Source organism: Rhinolophus sinicus, chromosome 3 (assembly GCF_057876585.1).
Source record: "Rhinolophus sinicus isolate RSI-liver-muscle chromosome 3, RSI-T2T, whole genome shotgun sequence".
Lineage (NCBI taxonomy): Eukaryota > Metazoa > Chordata > Mammalia > Chiroptera > Rhinolophidae > Rhinolophus > Rhinolophus sinicus.
Window position 1 is genome coordinate 10582305 of NC_142503.1, and position 19823 is coordinate 10602127.

Below are 19823 nucleotides of genomic sequence, written 5' to 3' on the forward strand. Positions count from 1 at the left end.
GAGAAGCAGTAGTCGAGAATGGTGCCTTCATCTTTCTGTGCTTCCAAGAATATAAGGCAATCTCCACTTCCCTACTCCCAATTAAAGGACAGAAATGAGCCTCATATATGGAATCATGAGCCCTCCTAATATTAAAAGTCACGTGCTTGATGGAAAAAAGATGAAAAGCGATGTGGATGACCGTGTTGGAAAGAGCGATGAGCTGGCAGCTGGCTGTATTACCATATCAAAGAGCATACAGCCCCAGTGAGTGTTCTTGTGCAAAGGAGATTTGGGACATTTTCGATTAAACTCTTTTAAGCCCCATCTCAGTTCAGCTACATCTGGTATATATTGTGTTCTGTTTGCTCTGACTTTGCAAAAGTGTAAAGTCCCCAGCTTTGGCTATAGCAGCATGTGGCTCTGGGTGGCATCTGTAAAACAATGTCACCTCTTAACTTTTTACTGTATCTGGCCTCCCCTAGACCAGGCAATACATGGGGACAAGAGATTGCTTAATATGCTCACAGAAGTATCCCCAGCGTCTAGAGTGTTTTATCTCTAGGTCCTTCTCTATGACAGCTTTCCAGGTAGCTTATGGCTATCATCATGGCCAACCTAAGGCTTCTTCCACCTCAACAGACCACCTGTGTCCTGTGTCCTGAAGGCAATCCAGTGCTCTCCTCTGCCCCATACCTGCTGAGCATAAAGGTGAAGCACAGAGTGATGATATTCAAGGCCATCAGCTATCACCACCGGACAGGTTTTCAGGCTCTTTGCGTTCTAACTCCATCACTAATGAGCTCCAAACTCAGCTTTGGGGTCACAGCCTTTTGCCCTGCTGTGGCCTCTACACCCAAGTGTTGGCTGAGATTTTGCCATCATGTGGGTCTCTCCCATCCTCTGCAAACTCCAGGTCACCCACCTCTTTGGCTCCAACCTTTCTTCTTCACTTCAGTTCGAAGCCAGCTCCCTGGCTCTGGTTCCATGGCTTGTCGCGAGCTCTGGGGCAGATGGAGTAGGAGGCAGGGTGGCCCGGGGTGCTGTAGAAACACCATGAGATAAGGCTGTGAGTCGCTTCACCGTACTGATGACTTGCCTCCAAACAAGGCCTTCTAAAGTGTAACACTCCAAATAAATAAAGCCTTTTTGTGTACGTGGCATGCCTGGGAGAATTCATGAGGTGCCGATTCCGAGCCTTGAACTTACTCTGATGCTGCAATAGACCCCATTGTCAGCCCTCTAACACTGCTTGTTCCTATTTAGATTCCCTTTAACTAAAATCTCCAGATCATTTCTACAGTCATGCCAAATTTTAACCCTCCCTTAACTCATGAAACTAGAATGTTTTATAATCAGACCTGATTATAAAATTTAACCCTACATTTTATGTTGTTAAAAATCAGTCCATTCTTGCAGTTAGTTGAGCTCACTGTCCATGACTATTTTTTTAATTAGTCTGGCTGTTCCATAATAGAAGGAAGGGAGCGTCTGTCAAGCAGATGAAACCTTCCCTCTGAGCATAGAAGCTGGAGTTTGACGACCTGGAGTTCGATGACACTCCCTCTGCTTTAGCGGTGTGACATTGACAACTTGTTCAACCTCTCTGTGCCTCAGTTTCTCAACGGTAGCATCAGGCACTAATAATCATATCTACCTCAAAGCGAAGCCATGAGCTGTAAATGAGGCAACTCATGTGAAGAGCTGAACTTTGGTGCGTTGTGCTTTCTTAGTGCTAATTGAAATGTTAGCTATTAGTTTCACATCCGTTACTATGAACGTCCCCCACACCAGCATTTTTCTTAGCAAATCATTTTATCAGATGACCGCTAGCCCAGGCACTGCCAAAATCATTAAGCGCTAAAGAAAATTTCCTGTTATGAAGATTCCGCTTTCCTTTTCCTTATCATCATCAAATTAGGACATGCTTTGAAACTCTCACAAATATGGTACATCCTTTTGAAAACAACGTCGTGGTTGGAACTCTCCAGTGCACCTGATGTTGTAGAGTAGCATTTCTGAAGTTTAGTCATTGAACCCAGAAGGAATGGCGGACACAGACTGGGCTCTAAGAGCGGAAGCTCAGGAAATAGAGGCACAGAAGTGAAACACCCCGTTTTCCAAATAGCGATTCATGGAGGAGATGTTAATGAGTTTTCTGTGAGAATGGTTCTGTGAGGACATCTGTTTGGAAGATTAGAGGATGTAAAATTAAACAGACTTGTTTTAAGGCTCCAGGCTTCTTAAAGTCCTTTGAACCATGGGAAGTCCTTGAGTATTCAGTGTCCCCCGGGACGGGGTGGTCCAGTACAGTGGACAGAGTGTGGGCTCTGGAGCCTGTGTGCTGTTCTGGACTCCACATTTAATACCGAAAGCGGAATCAGGATTTAAAAATAAACCTGTGATTGCATCTAACAAGTTTAGTTCCATGGTTCTTGGTTTCAAATATTCTGTTGCCTATATTCATTTCCTTCTCTCCACGAAGAATTTGGTTTTGATAATTTGAATAAAAACTATTTTATTCCCAATGTAAGGCATCCACATGGAATGTATACTTAGTCATGTATCTAAATGGTAAATATTACATGTTTACTAAAGATTCATAACTGGGGCAGTCTTACCTTTCCAAAGGATATACTACTGTAATGAGAAATATACCTTGCTGGGTCATCTGCTAGCACATGAAGTGGCATTGCTGGGTCATATGGTAGTTTTATTTTAATTTCTTGAGGAACCTCCATACTGTTTTCCACCATGGCTGTACCAGTTACATTCCCATCGAAATTCCCATGAACACTTGTTATCCTCTTGTCTTTTTGATGACAGCCGTTCTAACAGGTGTGAGATGATGTTTTACTGCAGTTTTGATTTGCATTTCCCTGATAATTATTGATGTTGAGCACCTTTTCATATATGTGTTGGCCACTTGTATGTCTTCTTTGGGGAAATGTCTATTCATGTCCTTTGCCCATTTTTTAATCAGGTTATTTGGATTTTTGCTATTGAATTGTATGAGTTCCTTGTATAGTTTGGATAACGCCTTATCAGATACATGTTTTGCAAATGTTTTCTCCCATTCCATAGGATGCTTTTGCATTTTGTGATGGTTTCCTCTGCTGTGCAGAAGCTTTTTAGTTTGGTGTAGTCCCACTTGTTTATTTTTGTTTCTATTGCCTTTGATTTTGGTGTCAAATCCAAGAAATCATTGCCAAGATCAACGTCAAGGAGCTGACTACCTATGTCTTCTTCTAGGAGTTTAATAGTTTCAGGTCTTACATCCAAGTTTTAATCCATTTTGAGTTAATTATTGTGTATGGTGTAAGATAGGGGTCCAGGGTCATTCTTCTGCATGTGGTTATTCAGTTTCCTAGCAACATTTATTGAAGAGACTATTTTTCCCCATTGAGTATTCTATGTACCCTTGTCAAATGTTGGTTGACTCTATATTCAGGGGTTTATTTCTGGGCTCTCTATTCTATTCCACTGGTCTATATCTGTTTTATGTCAATGCCATAATGTTTTGGTTACTATAGCTTTGTAGTATAGTTCAAAATCAGGACATATGATGCCTCTGGCATTGTTCTCCTTTGTCAGAATTGCTTTGGCTATTTGGGATCTTTTGTGGCTCTGTGCAATTTTTAGGATTTATTTTCTTTCTGTGAAAAACTGAAACAAAGCTCTCTCATGTCTGTATGTACTAAAACCTTTAGTCACCTAGATGTATAAATCATTAAGTGTATGATGCTATCTCATTCTAGTAGATTTGTATTTGAGAAAGGAGGTAGGAGATGAGCATTCTCTTCTCAATCTGGAGCCTAACACAAATGTCATAACTATCAGCTAAGAGCAGAACTGGCTATACAGAGTCCACTTTTACCTCAGAATGCTTTCTATATACTTATGAGAGTTCCACAGGGAGTTGTTAATATTCAGACGGTTTCCAGAATATCTCAAATTGCTCTGTTGATTGTTTAATCAAACTACAGTGACGTCTCCTGGCCAAAATGAGAGCGAACTCGTAGAAATCTTTCAATGTGATAGAAAATTACTCATACCAGTAAGGTCTGAAAGAAAGAAATAAAAGGTGTTTGCCAATATGTTGTTTTAAGGCCGTCAGCATTTTATAGGTTCTTATTCTCTTTACCCCCATGTTCGGAAGAATGAAGGACTGGCTGGTCAGAACTAATAATATCTCCCTTGACTAAAGATGGGTAAATAAAGCAAGAAAAAGTGTTTGCAAATTGGCAGACCCTTGTGGAAAATATTGTCGAGCCTTATAAGTGGGGTAGTGAGGCCTTTGGCTCACAAATTCCCCAGCCTTTCCTTATCTTTTGGTGTGAGTTGGATACTGGCTTTGTGAATACTGTATCTTTTTTTTTCTTTTCTTAATTTTGGGATACAAGGCTAACCAGTGATCACACAATTGTATGCTGATTTTAGGCTCTTTTATTCCTGATTTACAATAAAAAAAGCTATTGTTTGCAACCTAACAACAATGTAAGAGGGGAGGGGGGTAAAACCAACACAAAAGGTCCTTCCTCCATAGATAGAAATTTGGCTTTAATACAGGCCAGAGAGAGCGAGCAGGGCGCATTTCCTGTGGGAAATATTTTTCAACTTTTTTTGGCTTCATTTCTTAGTGTAATGCCTTACAATGACTTGTTCATGAAACTTTAAAGGACAATTTAAGGTTTAGGCTGGTAGATAAGAGCTCTGCCAAAGGACGCCTCATGGCTGACTACACCCCATGCACAGTCTGGTGTTTTGTTTTTATGTTTTGTTTTTCTATAGCCTTCTCTTCCTCTAGGAATCCAGCTCAGTGACTGGAGAATCCTTGGCTGTGATGAGAGTAGATGAAAGACCTGTGAGAAATGATGCGGGTGGGGGGGTGGAATAAAGAGGTAGAGACATGCACAGAACAGGAAAGACTTTCTTCTTCTTATAATTTGACTACAATTTTCCTGAATATGTAATTGTTTGCAGTTCAGAGGGATGTAGTCAAAAATAATTCCGTTTTTCAAACCAGGGTTTTAAATGTTTATCTGTTTGGGAAGCCAACCATAATCATCAAAATCTGATGCAGTCTACAAGCCTTAAACTATATAGAATTCTAAAGAAGATATGCCTAAAAGCCAGATATTACAATTATCCATGTACCCTTTTATTTTATGGCAAGAACTTTAAGGTTCATGTCCTTTAAGTATTGCTATTTTGAACAAAATGTGCTTTTCTTAAGGACTCTGTCACAACAATTATTTGCAAACAAATGGTGTGTTTGATCATTAAAATCAGCTCAACATTTTGCTTTATGTGTTTTTTTCAAGGGGTGGATATGGATAAAACTTCATTGTTCTTTATTTGAGGGGCCAAATGGGGAGGGTGGGAGACGATATGGTAGAGAATAATATTTTTATTTTAACTTAGAAGGAAGTGAGCACACATCTTAATATTTTTGCCTGTTCAGAGTTCCAAGTGGCCATAAGCATCTTGTTGATATCAACGCCACACTCATCACATTACAGGAAACCCCCGTATAACACGGTTGTTAGGTTCCTAAAAAAATGCAATGTTATGCGAATCTGTGTTATATGAAACAAAGAACTAGTACAGAAAAGTTCTAGAAACATACTATTCCAAAAATTTTAGAAACATACTATTATATTTTTATAATTAAGAGAAACATCTTTATTAAAGCAGTTGTCACCAAAAGTATAACATATTAATGTGTATTAAATAATGTTTTCTTCATCATCACTACTAAGCACCATTAACTGAGGGCGTTTTCTTTTTGACAAGATATCTTCATCCTCTGAACTTAATATTCCACAAACAAAATGGATTTAAAATTCTAATAAATTTTAAAATTCTGCAGTCAAATCTGATATGACATCCGCACTCGAATGAAAAATTTCAAATGAGATATCTTTTGCTCTTAAAAGCTTTTATTGCGTTCTGCGTTGTTCGGGGATTTCTCTACTTCTCAAACCGCGTTAAACTGAAACTGTGTTCTAGGATGCCATGCTGTACGAGGGTTTTCCCCAATTCTCAAAGTGTGCTAGAGCGAAACCGTGTTCTAGAAGTGCTGTGTTATACAGGGGTTGTCTGTACTACCATAAATACAACAGGTGAAGAGAAAAGGGAGTCATATCTTAAGACTGAAATAATAGCAGGCCCCAAGATATTAATTTCTTATTCTCAGAGGTCCTCATGATAATCTATAATCTATTTTTCTAGATGATAGATAATCCATAATCTATTTCTTTGAATTTACAGAGTATTTCTCATAAGCAACTTATTCAATACGTTTTCTTACTAACATATATGCCTTTTGAAGTCAAGCTATTATTCCTAATGTTTCAGTGCTGTGTATTCTGCCTGTAGAATAAACTGGTCAAGTATGAAGAAACCTTGAGGTGTAATAGGATTCTGAAATCTACTCTGAAAAATCCCTCAATGGTTTTCTGCCTTAGAAACCAAGAATGTCTTGTTGGCTAAGGAACGATGAGGTGGGGACTTTCCTATGAATCGTAATGATGATAAGGGCACATTCTCCAATAGATCAGTAATGGGAAAGACCAGAGGGCTGGTGAGTCCTCTAATAGTAAGGGTGGGCAAACTATGGGCCACAAGCCAAATCCAGCCTGCCAGCTGCTTTTGTAAATAAAGTTTTATTGGAACACAGCCACATTCATCTGTTTACATTTTGTCTTCAGCTGCTTTTGTACCACACTGCAGAACTGAGTATTTGGGACAGCAACTTTTGGCATGCATAGCCTCAAATATTTATTTCCCATCCCTTTACAGAAAAAGTTTGCCAACCCCCCTGCTCTGTTAGTTTGCCTATTTAGACTCTGCACCAGTTTCTGACCCAAACTGCCAAATGAAAACAGAGGCCTTGATATAGACACAGGTAATTGCATGAGAAAAAAAAATCAAAGCAGTCAGGTTTTATACCCTGCCATGACATCCGTTTCTTATATGGCAAATGAGGGAAGCATCCAGATCTTTTAGCACCACAGCAATAAATATTATTTCCTCCTACTGGCACACTCCAGTATTCACTGGGATCCGTTGTACCAGCCCAGTGAGGATTATAGAATTCCCTCAATTGCCTGAGGTGCTGATCAAAATTAGGCACAGATGATGTAGCGCAGAACAGATTTGACAATGTGCATAACAAGATCCAGAACTACTCAGTGGGAGACCTAGAGAGGCATTGCAAAATAATTGTTTTTCTCTCGTTTCATACGTATACGTGATAGTCAAAGGAAGAGCACAACTGTCACAATTATCATGAAACTACACTTTGTTGGCTGGTTTTTAAAAATGTACAATTATTTGTAGAAATCTGAACTACAAAGTGTATTTCAAAGAGAAATACAACACAGCTGAGAGATTATCTTGGCTGTTGTCATGAGTGTGGCTTTGGAAGGGATTTAGTTTTGCCCATAAGTTAGTCTCCTTGATATGAAAACAGAGGTGGGACAGAACATACAAGTCTAGAATGACCGATATAACAGGTCATCCAGTCCCAAACACTCTTAAAAGTGGTGCTAGTGATAATTAAGCTGGTCAACAGGTACAATACAGAACTACCCTCAATGAACCTGATGCGTATTGTCTCCCATATAAATTAATTACTGATGGCTCCTGTTTCTCCCAGTGGTTTGAAAGTGCTGAGCTTCAGGGCTGAGCTAGAGTATGCAGCACCTTTGTGAGAATTACAAGAAGGCACTGCTTTCTGTGGCCAGCTAGAGATTGGCTCCCTTTCCTTTGGGCTGGTGCAGCCCTGCTTTGTAGAGGGCATAGCTCACTGAATGGCACACTGAACATCAGCCACTAGCTGGCCCAGCGTCTGGCAGGGTACAACCATATGTGGCTATGCTGCTTGGCACGAGACGTGGTAATGGTAGTGAAAATAGGTTTGTGGGGATGCAGCTTGTTCAATATATGCAACATTTCGGTCTTGATCTAAAATCAGTATTAGTTGAACTTTGTATATTTTGAATACGTGGAAAAGACTAGATTTTAATAAAAACAAATTAAGACAATTCTTAAGAATAGCCCACAATTTAGATAAGAAATTTGTGATGTCTGTGCCTTTAAAAATGTAACTTTATGCTTCTTCAAGAAACTGTATGTTCTGAGACTTAAAGTCGTCTCAATCATAGGAAATATTAGCTGTTGGATTTGCCCAGACCTTTCAGAGGAAAGTAATTTGGATTTTTTTCCATTTAATTTTCCAGATAATTGCTGTGGTTCTCCCCTCCCTCCCCCATGTCTCCATTAATAGAGCCCAGATGACACAAAAGAGGTAGCAAAGAAAAATGGGAACTTTGAGATGGAGGAATAAAGCAAGATGGCCATCGTATTTAGAGCGTTGGTGCCATTTCATGTAATGCTTCTGACCACAAGCTGTAGCAAACCGTTCAGCCTGCTATTGTTTTCATGTTCCTGGCAGACCCTAAGCTTTTTATTTGGAAAGACTGATGACCAAACATGTCTGCCTCAAAGCACACAGACACCCACCAGCTTGCCAAGAACCCTCACACTGTGCTAAGCGTGGACTCCCTCTACTTTTCTCCAGGATGATGGAGAAGGGAATAAAACTCACTTAAGCACTTTATGATTCTCTTCGTCCAGTTCCCCTTTCTCCTTTGGGCTAATTTCATTTCTTCCATTTATGAATCTGACAATTTCTCCACATTGTCTTGAACTTTCTTCTGCACTGGAATTGACTCTTTTTGTAATGAAGTGCCATTTTGTGAAGAAAGTGGGAAAGAATATATTCGGTTATGTAAAAAATAGTCTCTGTGATACTGGAAAACTAGTGATCGTGGTAGTGTTAGAAAGGCTTTGCTGAGCAGACAGGAGTTGGATTTGGAAGAAGATTTTTCACTGTGTATTGTGTTTCTGGTTTTGTTTTCACTTATGGTATTGGTGAATTTGTTACCTATTCAAAATTTTAAGTTAAAATATTTTAAAAATTAAAACATAAACAAAAGACAGCAGCAACTTGAACAAATTCATGCACACTCTCTTCCTCAGTACTATTTGGAAGGTCTAACAGACATCCACTCTTCTGAGAGAATGTGGTTGGCATGATTATGTCAGAGCTCTCAATGCATTTTTACCTCTAACTTGGCCTGATCGACCTTGGGGAGATGAAATTCCCCGTTTGCCACTGAGGATTCTAACCTAGACTGAAAATTCAATGTAATGATATACAGGCCCTTGTGGTACAATAGGACACGATGAAGCAGTCCCTTTTGCCAGAGTTTATTGCAGACAATTACACATTTTCCTACTTGATGACCAAGTGTGCTTTGGACTCTTAAGATAAGAAGTGAGTGGTTGACACGTGCAAAGCACTGGCCAAGCAGCTGCAGATAAGAGTGAACAAGACCTTCACTCTGCCCAGAGGAGTCTCAGTATTGAGGAGACAGTGAGCTACGAAGTTGGACAATTAAGTTCATGAACTCATCCTAGAAAAAGTGCTACAGACCGCATGGCTGAATATCACTACGGTCACCTTCAAAGTAACTCCCCTTGGAAAGCTATGCACCAATGCCAGCACCTAGTCCACCCTTCAAAGCAGTTTTGGAACTCTTTTTCTGGAATGGCCGTCAGAGCTGTTGTTGTATTACCCTTGATGTCCTGAATGTCATCAAAATGTCTTCCTTTCAGTATTTCCTTTATCTTTGGGTAAAGAAAGAAGTCATTGAGGGCCAGATCAGGTGAGTAGGGAGGGTGTTCCAATACAGGTATTTGTTTACTGGCTAAAAACTCCCTCACAGACAGTGCCGTGTGAGCTGGTGCATTGTTGTGATAAAAGAGCCATGAATGGTTGGAGAAAAGTTCGTCATTTAACTTTTTCACGCACCCTTTTCAGCACTTCCAAATAGTACACTTGGTTAACTGTTTGTCTGGTTGGTACAAATTCATAGTGAGTAATCCCTCTGATATCAAAAAAAGGTTAACGACATTGCTGCAACCAGTTCGCAAAGTTAATTGTCCTACTTCATATATACGCAATGTCAGTGTGCTGTCACAGGTGAGATGCACAGCGCAGAACAAGAGGCAGCTAACTAGAGAGTTCTGTGGGGTGACGGGAAGGAGCAGCCGTCCTCGTGTCCGCAGACCGCAGGTGCTGTCTTCATAACATGGAAACAAAAGACAGAAAACAATACATTTCTATTATGTGAATGATAGGCAGGCCTAGTAGTCTGAGAGAATTCATAAAAGAAACAAACCAAGCCAAAAAAAATGAGTGGGGAGGGAGTGGTAACTAATACTGATTGAGCGCCTACAAGCCAGGTACATGGTGTAAATCCTTTCATTGAATCTTCACAACAAACTAAAGATGCAGGTATTTTGTCCTTATTTTGTAGCTGAGAAAATGACAACTTAGTAGGTGAAGTATACCCCGAATAAGTAGTGAGTACCGAAGGTAGACTGGTGAGGCCATTTCTAAACATACTCAGGCGTCTGGAGACCACTGTGTTTGACGGAACTGTGTTCTGGGTATTTTTACAGAACTTTATGGGGTCTCTTCAGCAGTTCTGGCATCCAAACCGGAAAGCAGACTTGGGTCAAACAGGGCTTCTCACAAGGTACATGTGAAAGCAACTGTTTTTAGGAATGTCCCGGTCAGGGTTCCCCAGAGGAACAGGACCAGTGGGGCTCTGTTTACATACACACAGAACCGAGAGGGGTATGTGTATGTGTGTGAAAGGATTTATTTTAAGGAATTGGCACACATGACTGTGGAAGTTGGCAAGTCTAGAATTCATAGGGCACGCCAGCAGGCAGCCGACTCAGGCAGGAGTTGAGGCAGAATTTCTTCTTTGCTGAGAAACCTGTTTTTCAGTGAAGACCTTCAACTGTTTGGATGAAACCCACTTACATTATCGATGGCAATCTTTACTTAAAACCAAGCACTTGTAGATATTAACCACATCCACAAAATACCTTCACAGCAATACTTCAATTAGTGTTGGATTAAATTTCTGACGACTGTAGTCCAGCCAAGTTGATATATAAAACTAACCATCACAAGCAATTCCAGCCACTGCCATTGACTAGAATACAAGATGATAATAACTGAAAGGTTAAGGCCACAAAACTACCATTTGAAAGGATTGCAGAGTAAGCCACCTGTATAGAGAACTTTTAATGGAAGGCTAATTGTAAATGGTGTGTAGGAAACAGCATGATTGGGCCAAAAGTATAACTTCCATATTGACAAGGCAAGATAAGACATGTCATTTCTAGAACAATGTAAAGAATTTTCTTCACTGTAGGTTTTTGTTTGTCAACAGATACAAAATCCTCCATAGCGAAAAAAGCAAGCCAGAGTTTTGCAATATTCTTTCCTGGCTTTAGAAGTATTTATTGAGAGAGGGGTTGGGATGTGCTTGGATAAAAGCTCCTATTTTTTACTTTCTTCTCTGAAAATGTCTACTTAACAGTGCAGAAGATTCTAAGCCCAAATGGTCAACATACAAGATCTGACAATTAAGTTGGCGAACTTATTGCATAATGTTGCTAACCTTTTTTGATATCAGAGGGATTATTCATTATGAATTTGTACCAACAGGACAAATGGTTAACCAAGTATACTATTTGGAAGTGCTGAAAAGGCTGCATGAAAAAGTTAGATGACCTGAACTTTTTGCCAAAAATTCATGGCTCTTGCATCACAAAAATGTACCAGCTCACATGGCACTGTCTGTGAGGGAGTTTTCACCAGTAAACAAATAACTGTATTGGAACACCCTCCCTACTCACCTGATCTGGCCCCCATTGACTTCTTTCTTTACCTGAAGATAAAGGAAATATTGAAAGGAAGACATTTTGATAACATTCAGGACATCAAGGGTAATAGAAGAACAGCTTTGATGGCCATTCCAGAAAAAGAGTTCCAAAATTGCTTTGAAGGATGGACTAGGTGCACAGCTTCCCAAAGGGAGTACTTTGAAGGTGACCATAGTGATATTCAGCCATGAGGTATGTAGCCGTTTTTCTAGCATGAGTTCGCAAACTTAATTGTCCGACCTCATAGTAACCTCATTAGAAGTTTCTGCTAGAGTTTAGTTTGCCAGCTGATTACTAGTACATTTGATGTATTTGAAGCATTTGATGAACTTTTTGAGAGAGGCATATTTATCTCCATTTTAACCATGAAATTCATAGATGTTTGGTACTTCAGGTAAAAAAGGTTAGGCTGTTGGAGTATTTTTCAACTCAATGGAAAAAAGAAAGCTTTCAAGATGACACAAGGCCACACACATGTGATTAAGTTTCCCCAATTCCCTCACATCCCCGAGGCAATTCATCAACAAGTCCACTGGGCGCTCCCTCCAAAATCTATCTTGAATCTGAGTACTTCTCACCATCTCCTCCGTGACAACCTACTCCAAGAGGCTGTCATCTCACCCCTTCTTTGAATCTCCCACGGTCTGTTCTTAACGCAAACAGTCCATTTTCCACCCAGCAGTGAGAGTAATGTTTTAGAAGTATGAGCCAGATCATGTCAGGTCCCTGCTTAAAACCAAATCCAATTAAGGTAAAATCCATGTTTCTCTGCATGGCCGAGGGAGAGCTGTGTGATCTCGGCCACCTCTCTGAATCCAGGTATCCACACTTGTATCTTACTTTCACCCTCGTCTACTGCCATCCAGCCATTCATTTCTCTCTTTCCTTTGGTCATGCTAAGCTTCGCCAGGCTCAGATCATTTGCACCAGCCCTTTCTTTTCCTTCCCCTCCACCCGCCGAGCACCGCCAGATTTTTACCTGGCCTCTTCTTTGGCCCTCAGCGGAAATCTCCCCTCTGAATGCCTTCTTCAGCCCTCCTGGCTGAATCAGCACTGCTCTCAACACTCCCAAGTCCTTCTTCACCAAACTGCTGCCAGTTGCTTTCCTTTTAGCACGTACCTCTGTCCGAAATCATGTATTTTAGTCTGTTGATGGATTTCATGTCTGTTTGTTACTCCTTGGGAGACAGTGAGACCCTTGAAGATGCAGACATTATCTAGTCTTTGTCTCAGAGCCAATAAATATACCCATAGTAGACATTTGATGAATATCTGTGGACCAGATGATTTTTTAGCAGTTTTATGCTCCAACTTTGAAAACGAACCACTTAAAAATATTTGACTAATATTTTATCCCTAAATATACCACAGGTCTAACCTTGACCCCCAATCTCATAGATACTTATCTATGTAACAATGGGTCTGAGTCAGATAAAACCCTATTTTGGTATTTCCCATAATCCCTTTGTCCTCTTCTTACATACATTATCTTCTCAATGCATTTTACAAAAAGAAAAGAAAAGCTTTAGCAAATGAGTGGTTGAAGGGAACGCAGAGTCAATTTTTATGAAACCAAGCATAAATTATCTTGCTATAAATTTCATATTAAATTAGGAGATTGAAATTGTATATTTTGCCAAATTAATTATTCTTTGCTTCTCGTGTTTCTGTTCCTCTCTTCCTTCACCTCCTTCTCCTATGTTTAACGGTTCTGAAATCCCACCATTATTTCAGGATTTGTCACATTTCATGCACCCTCAGATGGAAAAATTAATTACCTGATCTCTACCTTTATCCAAAATCTTAATCATTTCCCTTGGAAATAAGCAAGGCAGATGACTTTTAAGCACATCTGTTTCCATGCTCCTGCATCACACTTCATTACCCGTATCCACCAACTCATCCCTTGACCAGGGCAAGGTCGCTGTGTGCAGGGGAAATGGGGCACTCCAGTGGAGGTGTAGGGGCTCACACAAACGGAACCACCATGTGTGAGGGGCGGGACTTGGACATTTCACAGCAGCCCTTTCCATACACATCCTTTACATCGGAAGAAACAGTCAACCACCTCTAAAGACTGGTGATAGCTCTTCTCTCTGAAGCAGACATCACAAGGTTCTTACCATCATTGACAGTTAGTTGTGATTGTCTCCTCTAACCCAAATATTAAAATAATTCATTTTACACTTCAATATCATTTGTTAACACCAGAATCCATATACGCGTCTGTGTGTATATGTGTTGCAGTTTATTTTCACTGAAGCATTTTTAATGTACTTCTCCACATTTAAAATAAAAAATTAAAAGTTCACTATTGTGTTAGTTTACTAGGCTGCCATAACACAGTACCACAGACTGGGTGGCTTAAACAACGGAAATGTATTTGCTCACAGTTCTGGAGTCTAGCCATCTAAGATTCAGTTGCTGTATGGGTTGGTTTGTTCCAAAGTCTCTCTCGTTGGCTTGAATGTTGCCTTCTCATCTTTCTTTTGTGCCTGTCTGGGTCCTAATCTCCCCTTACTACAAGAACACCAGTCATATGGGAGGAGGGCCCACTAATGACCTCATTTAACTTTACTCTTATTTGTGACCTTTTAGTGACCTCATTTACCCTTAACCTTAACCTCATTTAACTTTAAAATCTCTTTAAAGGCCCTGTCTCCAAATACAGCCATATTCTGAGGTACTGGCGGTTAGGACTTCTGTATATGAATTTGGGGGAGGAGGACACAACTCAGCCCATTCCAACTTTATAGAGAGAGACTACAGGAGAAGCGTGTTATGCTGAATTACACAGCGTAACGACCATCTGTAGGCCGGGGAGGAGGGGTAATGTCTCTTAGATCCTGAAATTTCAGCCTTCCCAAACAGAAATCCACACTCTTTGAATCTGTTAACTACATTTACTCCATGATCTGAATTTAAAATAAAAGATCATATTAAATGTAGTAGAATATCATATTAAGACATAACTTTTTAATTTTTATGGATTTTTAATCTTTTATGGATTTAACTTAACGTTCTAAGAGCCAAGTCTTCACTGTGGATTCATATAATGCCATTAATTCTGAAGTTCTCTAAGAAACCATATCACCATAGCCATGGAAAAGCTTTATAAATAGTCGACACAGGGCCCCTGGGCCCTGTGTGACCCCAAAGGTCACAGAATACATCAACCATAATCAATTCCAGGAGAAAAATAATCCATTCAGGGAGAAAAGGTTATTTAATCATAGGATTTTTAAAAGAAAGTTAAGTTCTTTATGATACCTTAAGTATTTGATGGGATTTACTTAATCATGTAACTTTGGTGGATATGAAATAGATTTCTTCACTTTTATTAATTTATTTTAAGTTGAAAAATTATTTGGATATTGAAGGAGATGGAAGGCTCACCTTTCTTTTTCAGGGTGTGAGTAAATATATAGCGAAAAGTGAAGGCTGATTTTTGTTGTACAACCCTTTGTGTTTATTTCTTAAATTAACCAGCTTAAAAAAAACTTCATAATCACAGTATTAAATGAGTGATAAAGTTCTTCAAAATCATCTGATCTGATCCCATAATCTATAGATGTAGCAACCAAGACACAAGAAAGGCAAAATGGTTTAACTGCAGATTGAACAATTTCAAAGAACTATTTAAAACTTAAAAATATACCTGTTTAATTTATTACACTAATTATCCAGTTTGCTTATTTATAGTTTACATCAGATAGCTGTTTTTATTTTCTAAAATAGTGTAAAGTCTGCCACTTTGCTCCTTGTTGCTTCCTTAGTCAAAGCAGAAAAATTAACTCCCCAAACACTGTGCTGATTCCTGAATGATTCAGTTCAAAATTACCTTCCCATGTGTCTGCTTAAATTAACTTTGACAAATGTAAATACAAAAACAAAAAATAAATCTGTGGTATAACCTGAAAAAAAAATAGTGTAAATAACTTAAAAATAAATTATTATTTTAAAAGGTAAGGAAGTTAGCAATGGAGGGAAATAAATTTAAAGATTTTGAGTGGCAAAGTGACATTGGGCAGCACCGTCGATTTATCTTCCACCCTGAGGCTCATTTGAGAGTGGGTGTTTTAAAAATTACCAGGTTGGGACATTAGATTTAAAACAAGGTGTTTCCCCCAAACTTGGCCATATGCTCACCCTGTTCTTTAGGAAAATTAACGTATCGTGTTTCCCCGAAAATAAGACCTAGCCAGACCATCAGCTTTAATACATCTTTTGGAGCAAAAATTAATATAAGACCCGGTCTTATTTTAATATAAGACTGGGTCTAATCTAATCTAATTTAATAATATAAATTAGATAATAATATAAATTATATAATAATATAATATAATAAATATAATATTATAATATAATACCAGGTATAATATAATATAATATAACATAATATAATATAAATACCAGGTCTTATACTAATGTTTGCTCCAAAAGAGCTGATGGTCCGGCTAGGTCTTATTTTCGGGGCAACACAGTAGCAGAGATCTTTGGGACAGACTGGACCAATCATGGATGCATACGTGTGTGTCTTGAACACACAAGCTAAAGAGAGTAAGGCCCATGCGTGACCAGAGGCAGCTCTCCCCTTGGACAAGGGGCAGAAGCAGCCTTGTGCGAGGCGGACAGTGATTGCCGTGTGGCTTCCCCAGTCCACCTGTCCGGACCCATCTGTCAAACGTGTACTACCCTGAGAGGCGTCTTCCATTTGTAAATCTATGGCATGATTGTACTTCTAAACAATAAAAAATACATTTTACAATGAGAAACAAAAAGTGAACATTTTGACATGGTGAGACACACCAAGTTAACACGAGGAGTCTGGGTTGCCCTGCCTTTCAAAACCCTCCGTATGTTTCAGCTGACCCATCATCCAGGGGAAGGCGAGAGCTGCAGACTGGGGGCACCCCAGAGAGCTCTGATGGAGAAGCAGGAAGTAGCAGCCCCCGCTGGCTGGAAAGGGAAAAGCAGTTGCCGCGGCCAGTGGGCAGAGCCCTCCCACTCTGATGAAACGTGGGTAAGAGGGTTAAAATGGGGTTTTCTGATAATACTAAATGCTCAGCATTCCTGATGAAAAAGTAAAGTTGCAAACCGGTATTAATCACGTTCCCCCTGACTACAGGTGTTTACTTTTGCCTCCAACACTTGTTCCTTTTACATTTCTGAAGAAGCTATCCTACATTGATCTTCTAAACTCTCAAGCATCATTTCCAGAAACAGTTCCCACTTATTGCTTCTAATCATACAAGATACAGATTTCTAGCAGCACAGCAGCCCCAGAAGCAGTTCAGGGAAGGCATTTGCTAGGGGTTGGGGGAACGCCTGCGTCTGACTGGGCAAATCAGCATTACAACCCCCTCTGCTATGAATTCACAGGTTGTCTAGAGCTGAAAATTGTTCGGTTCCTCAACTGGGTGAAAGTGAAGACTTGGTAATAGGTATAGAGCGCTCTCCCTGTGACTGCAGCCCGGGATTAGGCACTTGAGACAAGACGGCCATTCTGGGGTGTCAGCAGCAGGGGGCATGTCTGTGCGAGAAGTTGCTCACACACTCCTGAGGACCAGATAATGTCTGATTTTCCTTTTTTCCAAATAAGCTGAAATATGTGTATGGAAGTGATCTAACCTCTCGCCTGCTTCCTGTTGAGTTCACAATGGGCATTTTTCTTTAGATTTCCTTCATTGTCTTTCTTGGTGTGGTATCAAATTCTGAAGATCTCTAAGCCAAGTGTTCCATGTACATGCATCTGTCTTCATTTTTAAGTGGAATAAGATGAACTCCTGAATTTATGTAAAATATATTTTCAGTTGTAAATCCTTCCATTTCTGGCCGTGGACTTCTGATGATCAGTAGCTTTCTCCCAGAGACCCTTCCTCACACCTGCCCCTCCCCCATCTTCAGTTGACACTGTGAGCCTGGCTACGTATTTCCCACAGTGTATCCCTGATGTCTTAGAGTTGGTCCTTCAGTACCTGTTAGAGTGAAAGATGCAGGCTGGGACCTGAAAGTAACGATGGATATGACATAGCCTCTGCCCCTTTTTCTTTCCCTAGTCAAGCCCAACACATAAAGAAGCCATTACAGCTTGATAAATTTTGACATAAGAGAGATTTGTCCCAAGTGGCTGGTTCCTAGAAGTGATTCCCTTTGCCTGAGTTTCCTTTGTAAGTGAAAGCTTGGATGCTGCACAGAAGCAAGGACTGGCGTGGTTTTGTACTCTGCTGTGTCACCAGTACTTGGGAGTTCCTGACACTTAGTAGGAACTCAATGTATAGAATTTAATTACAGCACAACTTGTGAGCTTGTGTAGGTGTGTTTTGTCCTGTTAACCACTGTGCTTCAGAATTCACGTGGGTCCCTCTTTAAAAGTCTGCTTATATTAACTATATCATTTGACCCATCCTGGATTTCTAAAGACAACTGGTTAATTTTCACCCAATAAAAGACCCAAACCCCAGTGATTTTTCTAAAGTGGAACTCACAGAAGAATTGCTCTTCCTTAATATTAAACCACCATCGTGGATTTAACTGTGCAGAAATATTTTCTTTTCAGTGATCAACCCATAATCATCATCATGTGAAGTTGCTAAATTTAACAGAAATGTATATCAATGACTCCGTATCACAGACATCTGTATAATTGTATATGCTAAAGCCAGATGGTGTATACATATTTCTTGGATAGTTTATACACATGGTTATTTGAGTGTTGAACTTCAGAATTGCCTGTGGGAAATCATCCTGCAAAGCTTATAGACACGTTGACCTCCCACTCGTTTATCGGTCAGTAATCTTGGTGGGTAAAAACTCAGGATCTGGGATCAGGGATCCAACAGGACTGGGTTATAATCCCTCTTGCTTACCCTCCCTAAAATTCATTTCCTACTGAAGAAAAAAACACCACCAATAGAATGTGAAAAATAATAGAGGGAAATATTTTAGATTGATGTATATTTCTTAATGTTTTCTAGATCTCTCTCACCACTACACAGGGCTGTTAGGCTGACTAAATTTAATAGTGTATATAAAGAGTTTAGCATGGGTTCTAAATGGAGTGAACACTCAATAATTATTAACCATGGATATTATTATCACTAGAGTCTTAAAGAACTAATAGTGTTCCGGAAATAATCATTTATGCATGTAAATGATTTATACTTCTAGAAAGATCAAATCATTTTAAAGAAAAAAAAGCTTTAAATATTTTGATGGAAGAGCAATAGCTAGACAGCAACAAAAGCAGAGAGAGACTAGGATTATTCAAACAGCAAACAGAACTAAGACGTGAAAAATAATAATGAACCTGAAATGGAAGAGCAAAAGATGAGAAAAGATGACTTGAGAATAACTTAGTATTTTGCATAAATGAAGAAATGTTAACATGCCCATTTGAAACACAGTATCTGAGTGTTAACAATATTTTATTAGCCAAAACTGCAAATCCTGACAGTTTTCCTTAGTGTCATGAATGACAATTTCATTCAAATAATGCAACATATACATGGGACTCTGAATTCCCAGAATTTCTCTGGAAACACAGAATTTTTTTGTGTGGATAGTTTAGCAAATAACATCCTAGTCTATTCTGGTATGATTTTTTTAAATTTAAATTCATATCAGTAATGCAATCAGAAAATGATGATTCATTTTTTAATTTCATGTGAAAAATAATAGAGGAAAGCATTTTAAACTGATGTATATTTCTTCATGTTTTCTAGATCTCTCTCACCACAAATAATATTGAGGTGAATAAACATGTACCACTGAATAATGATCATCAATAAAGCTTATTTAAAATTAAAAAGAGTAATACATGAAATACAGATTTGAAAATGTTAATGTGAATGCCGTGTTTGCAAATTTCATTTGATAATTATTTTATCTGCCTTGGATTAGTTAATAAAAGCTTCTTTCTATATGTAGTTATAGGTCAGCTGCCATAATACTTTTCTTTCATAACACTTATCAAAACTGAAATCACACAATGCATTGCAACAATCATTGTTTAATACCTCTTCTTC

General features: G+C 39.2%; 1 protein-coding gene across 4 annotated transcripts in view; it reads left to right on the forward strand.

The window, feature by feature from the left end:
• The window catches only part of FBXL7 (F-box and leucine rich repeat protein 7), a 346693-nt gene that overhangs the window by 234397 nt on the left and 92473 nt on the right, over window positions 1-19823 (forward strand). Inside the window, exon 2 of one of the 4 annotated variants that reach the window (XM_074329060.2) lies at window positions 16664-16819. The exons of 2 other annotated variants lie outside the window; for them this stretch is intronic. Coding sequence is in view for 1 of the 2 variants with exons in the window: in XM_074329059.2 (XP_074185160.2) it covers window positions 16809-16815 (7 nt within the window). In the remaining variant the exon portion in view is untranslated. The remainder of the gene's footprint in view (window positions 1-16663; window positions 16820-19823) is intronic. One more of the 4 variants, XM_074329059.2, reaches the window with a different exon arrangement.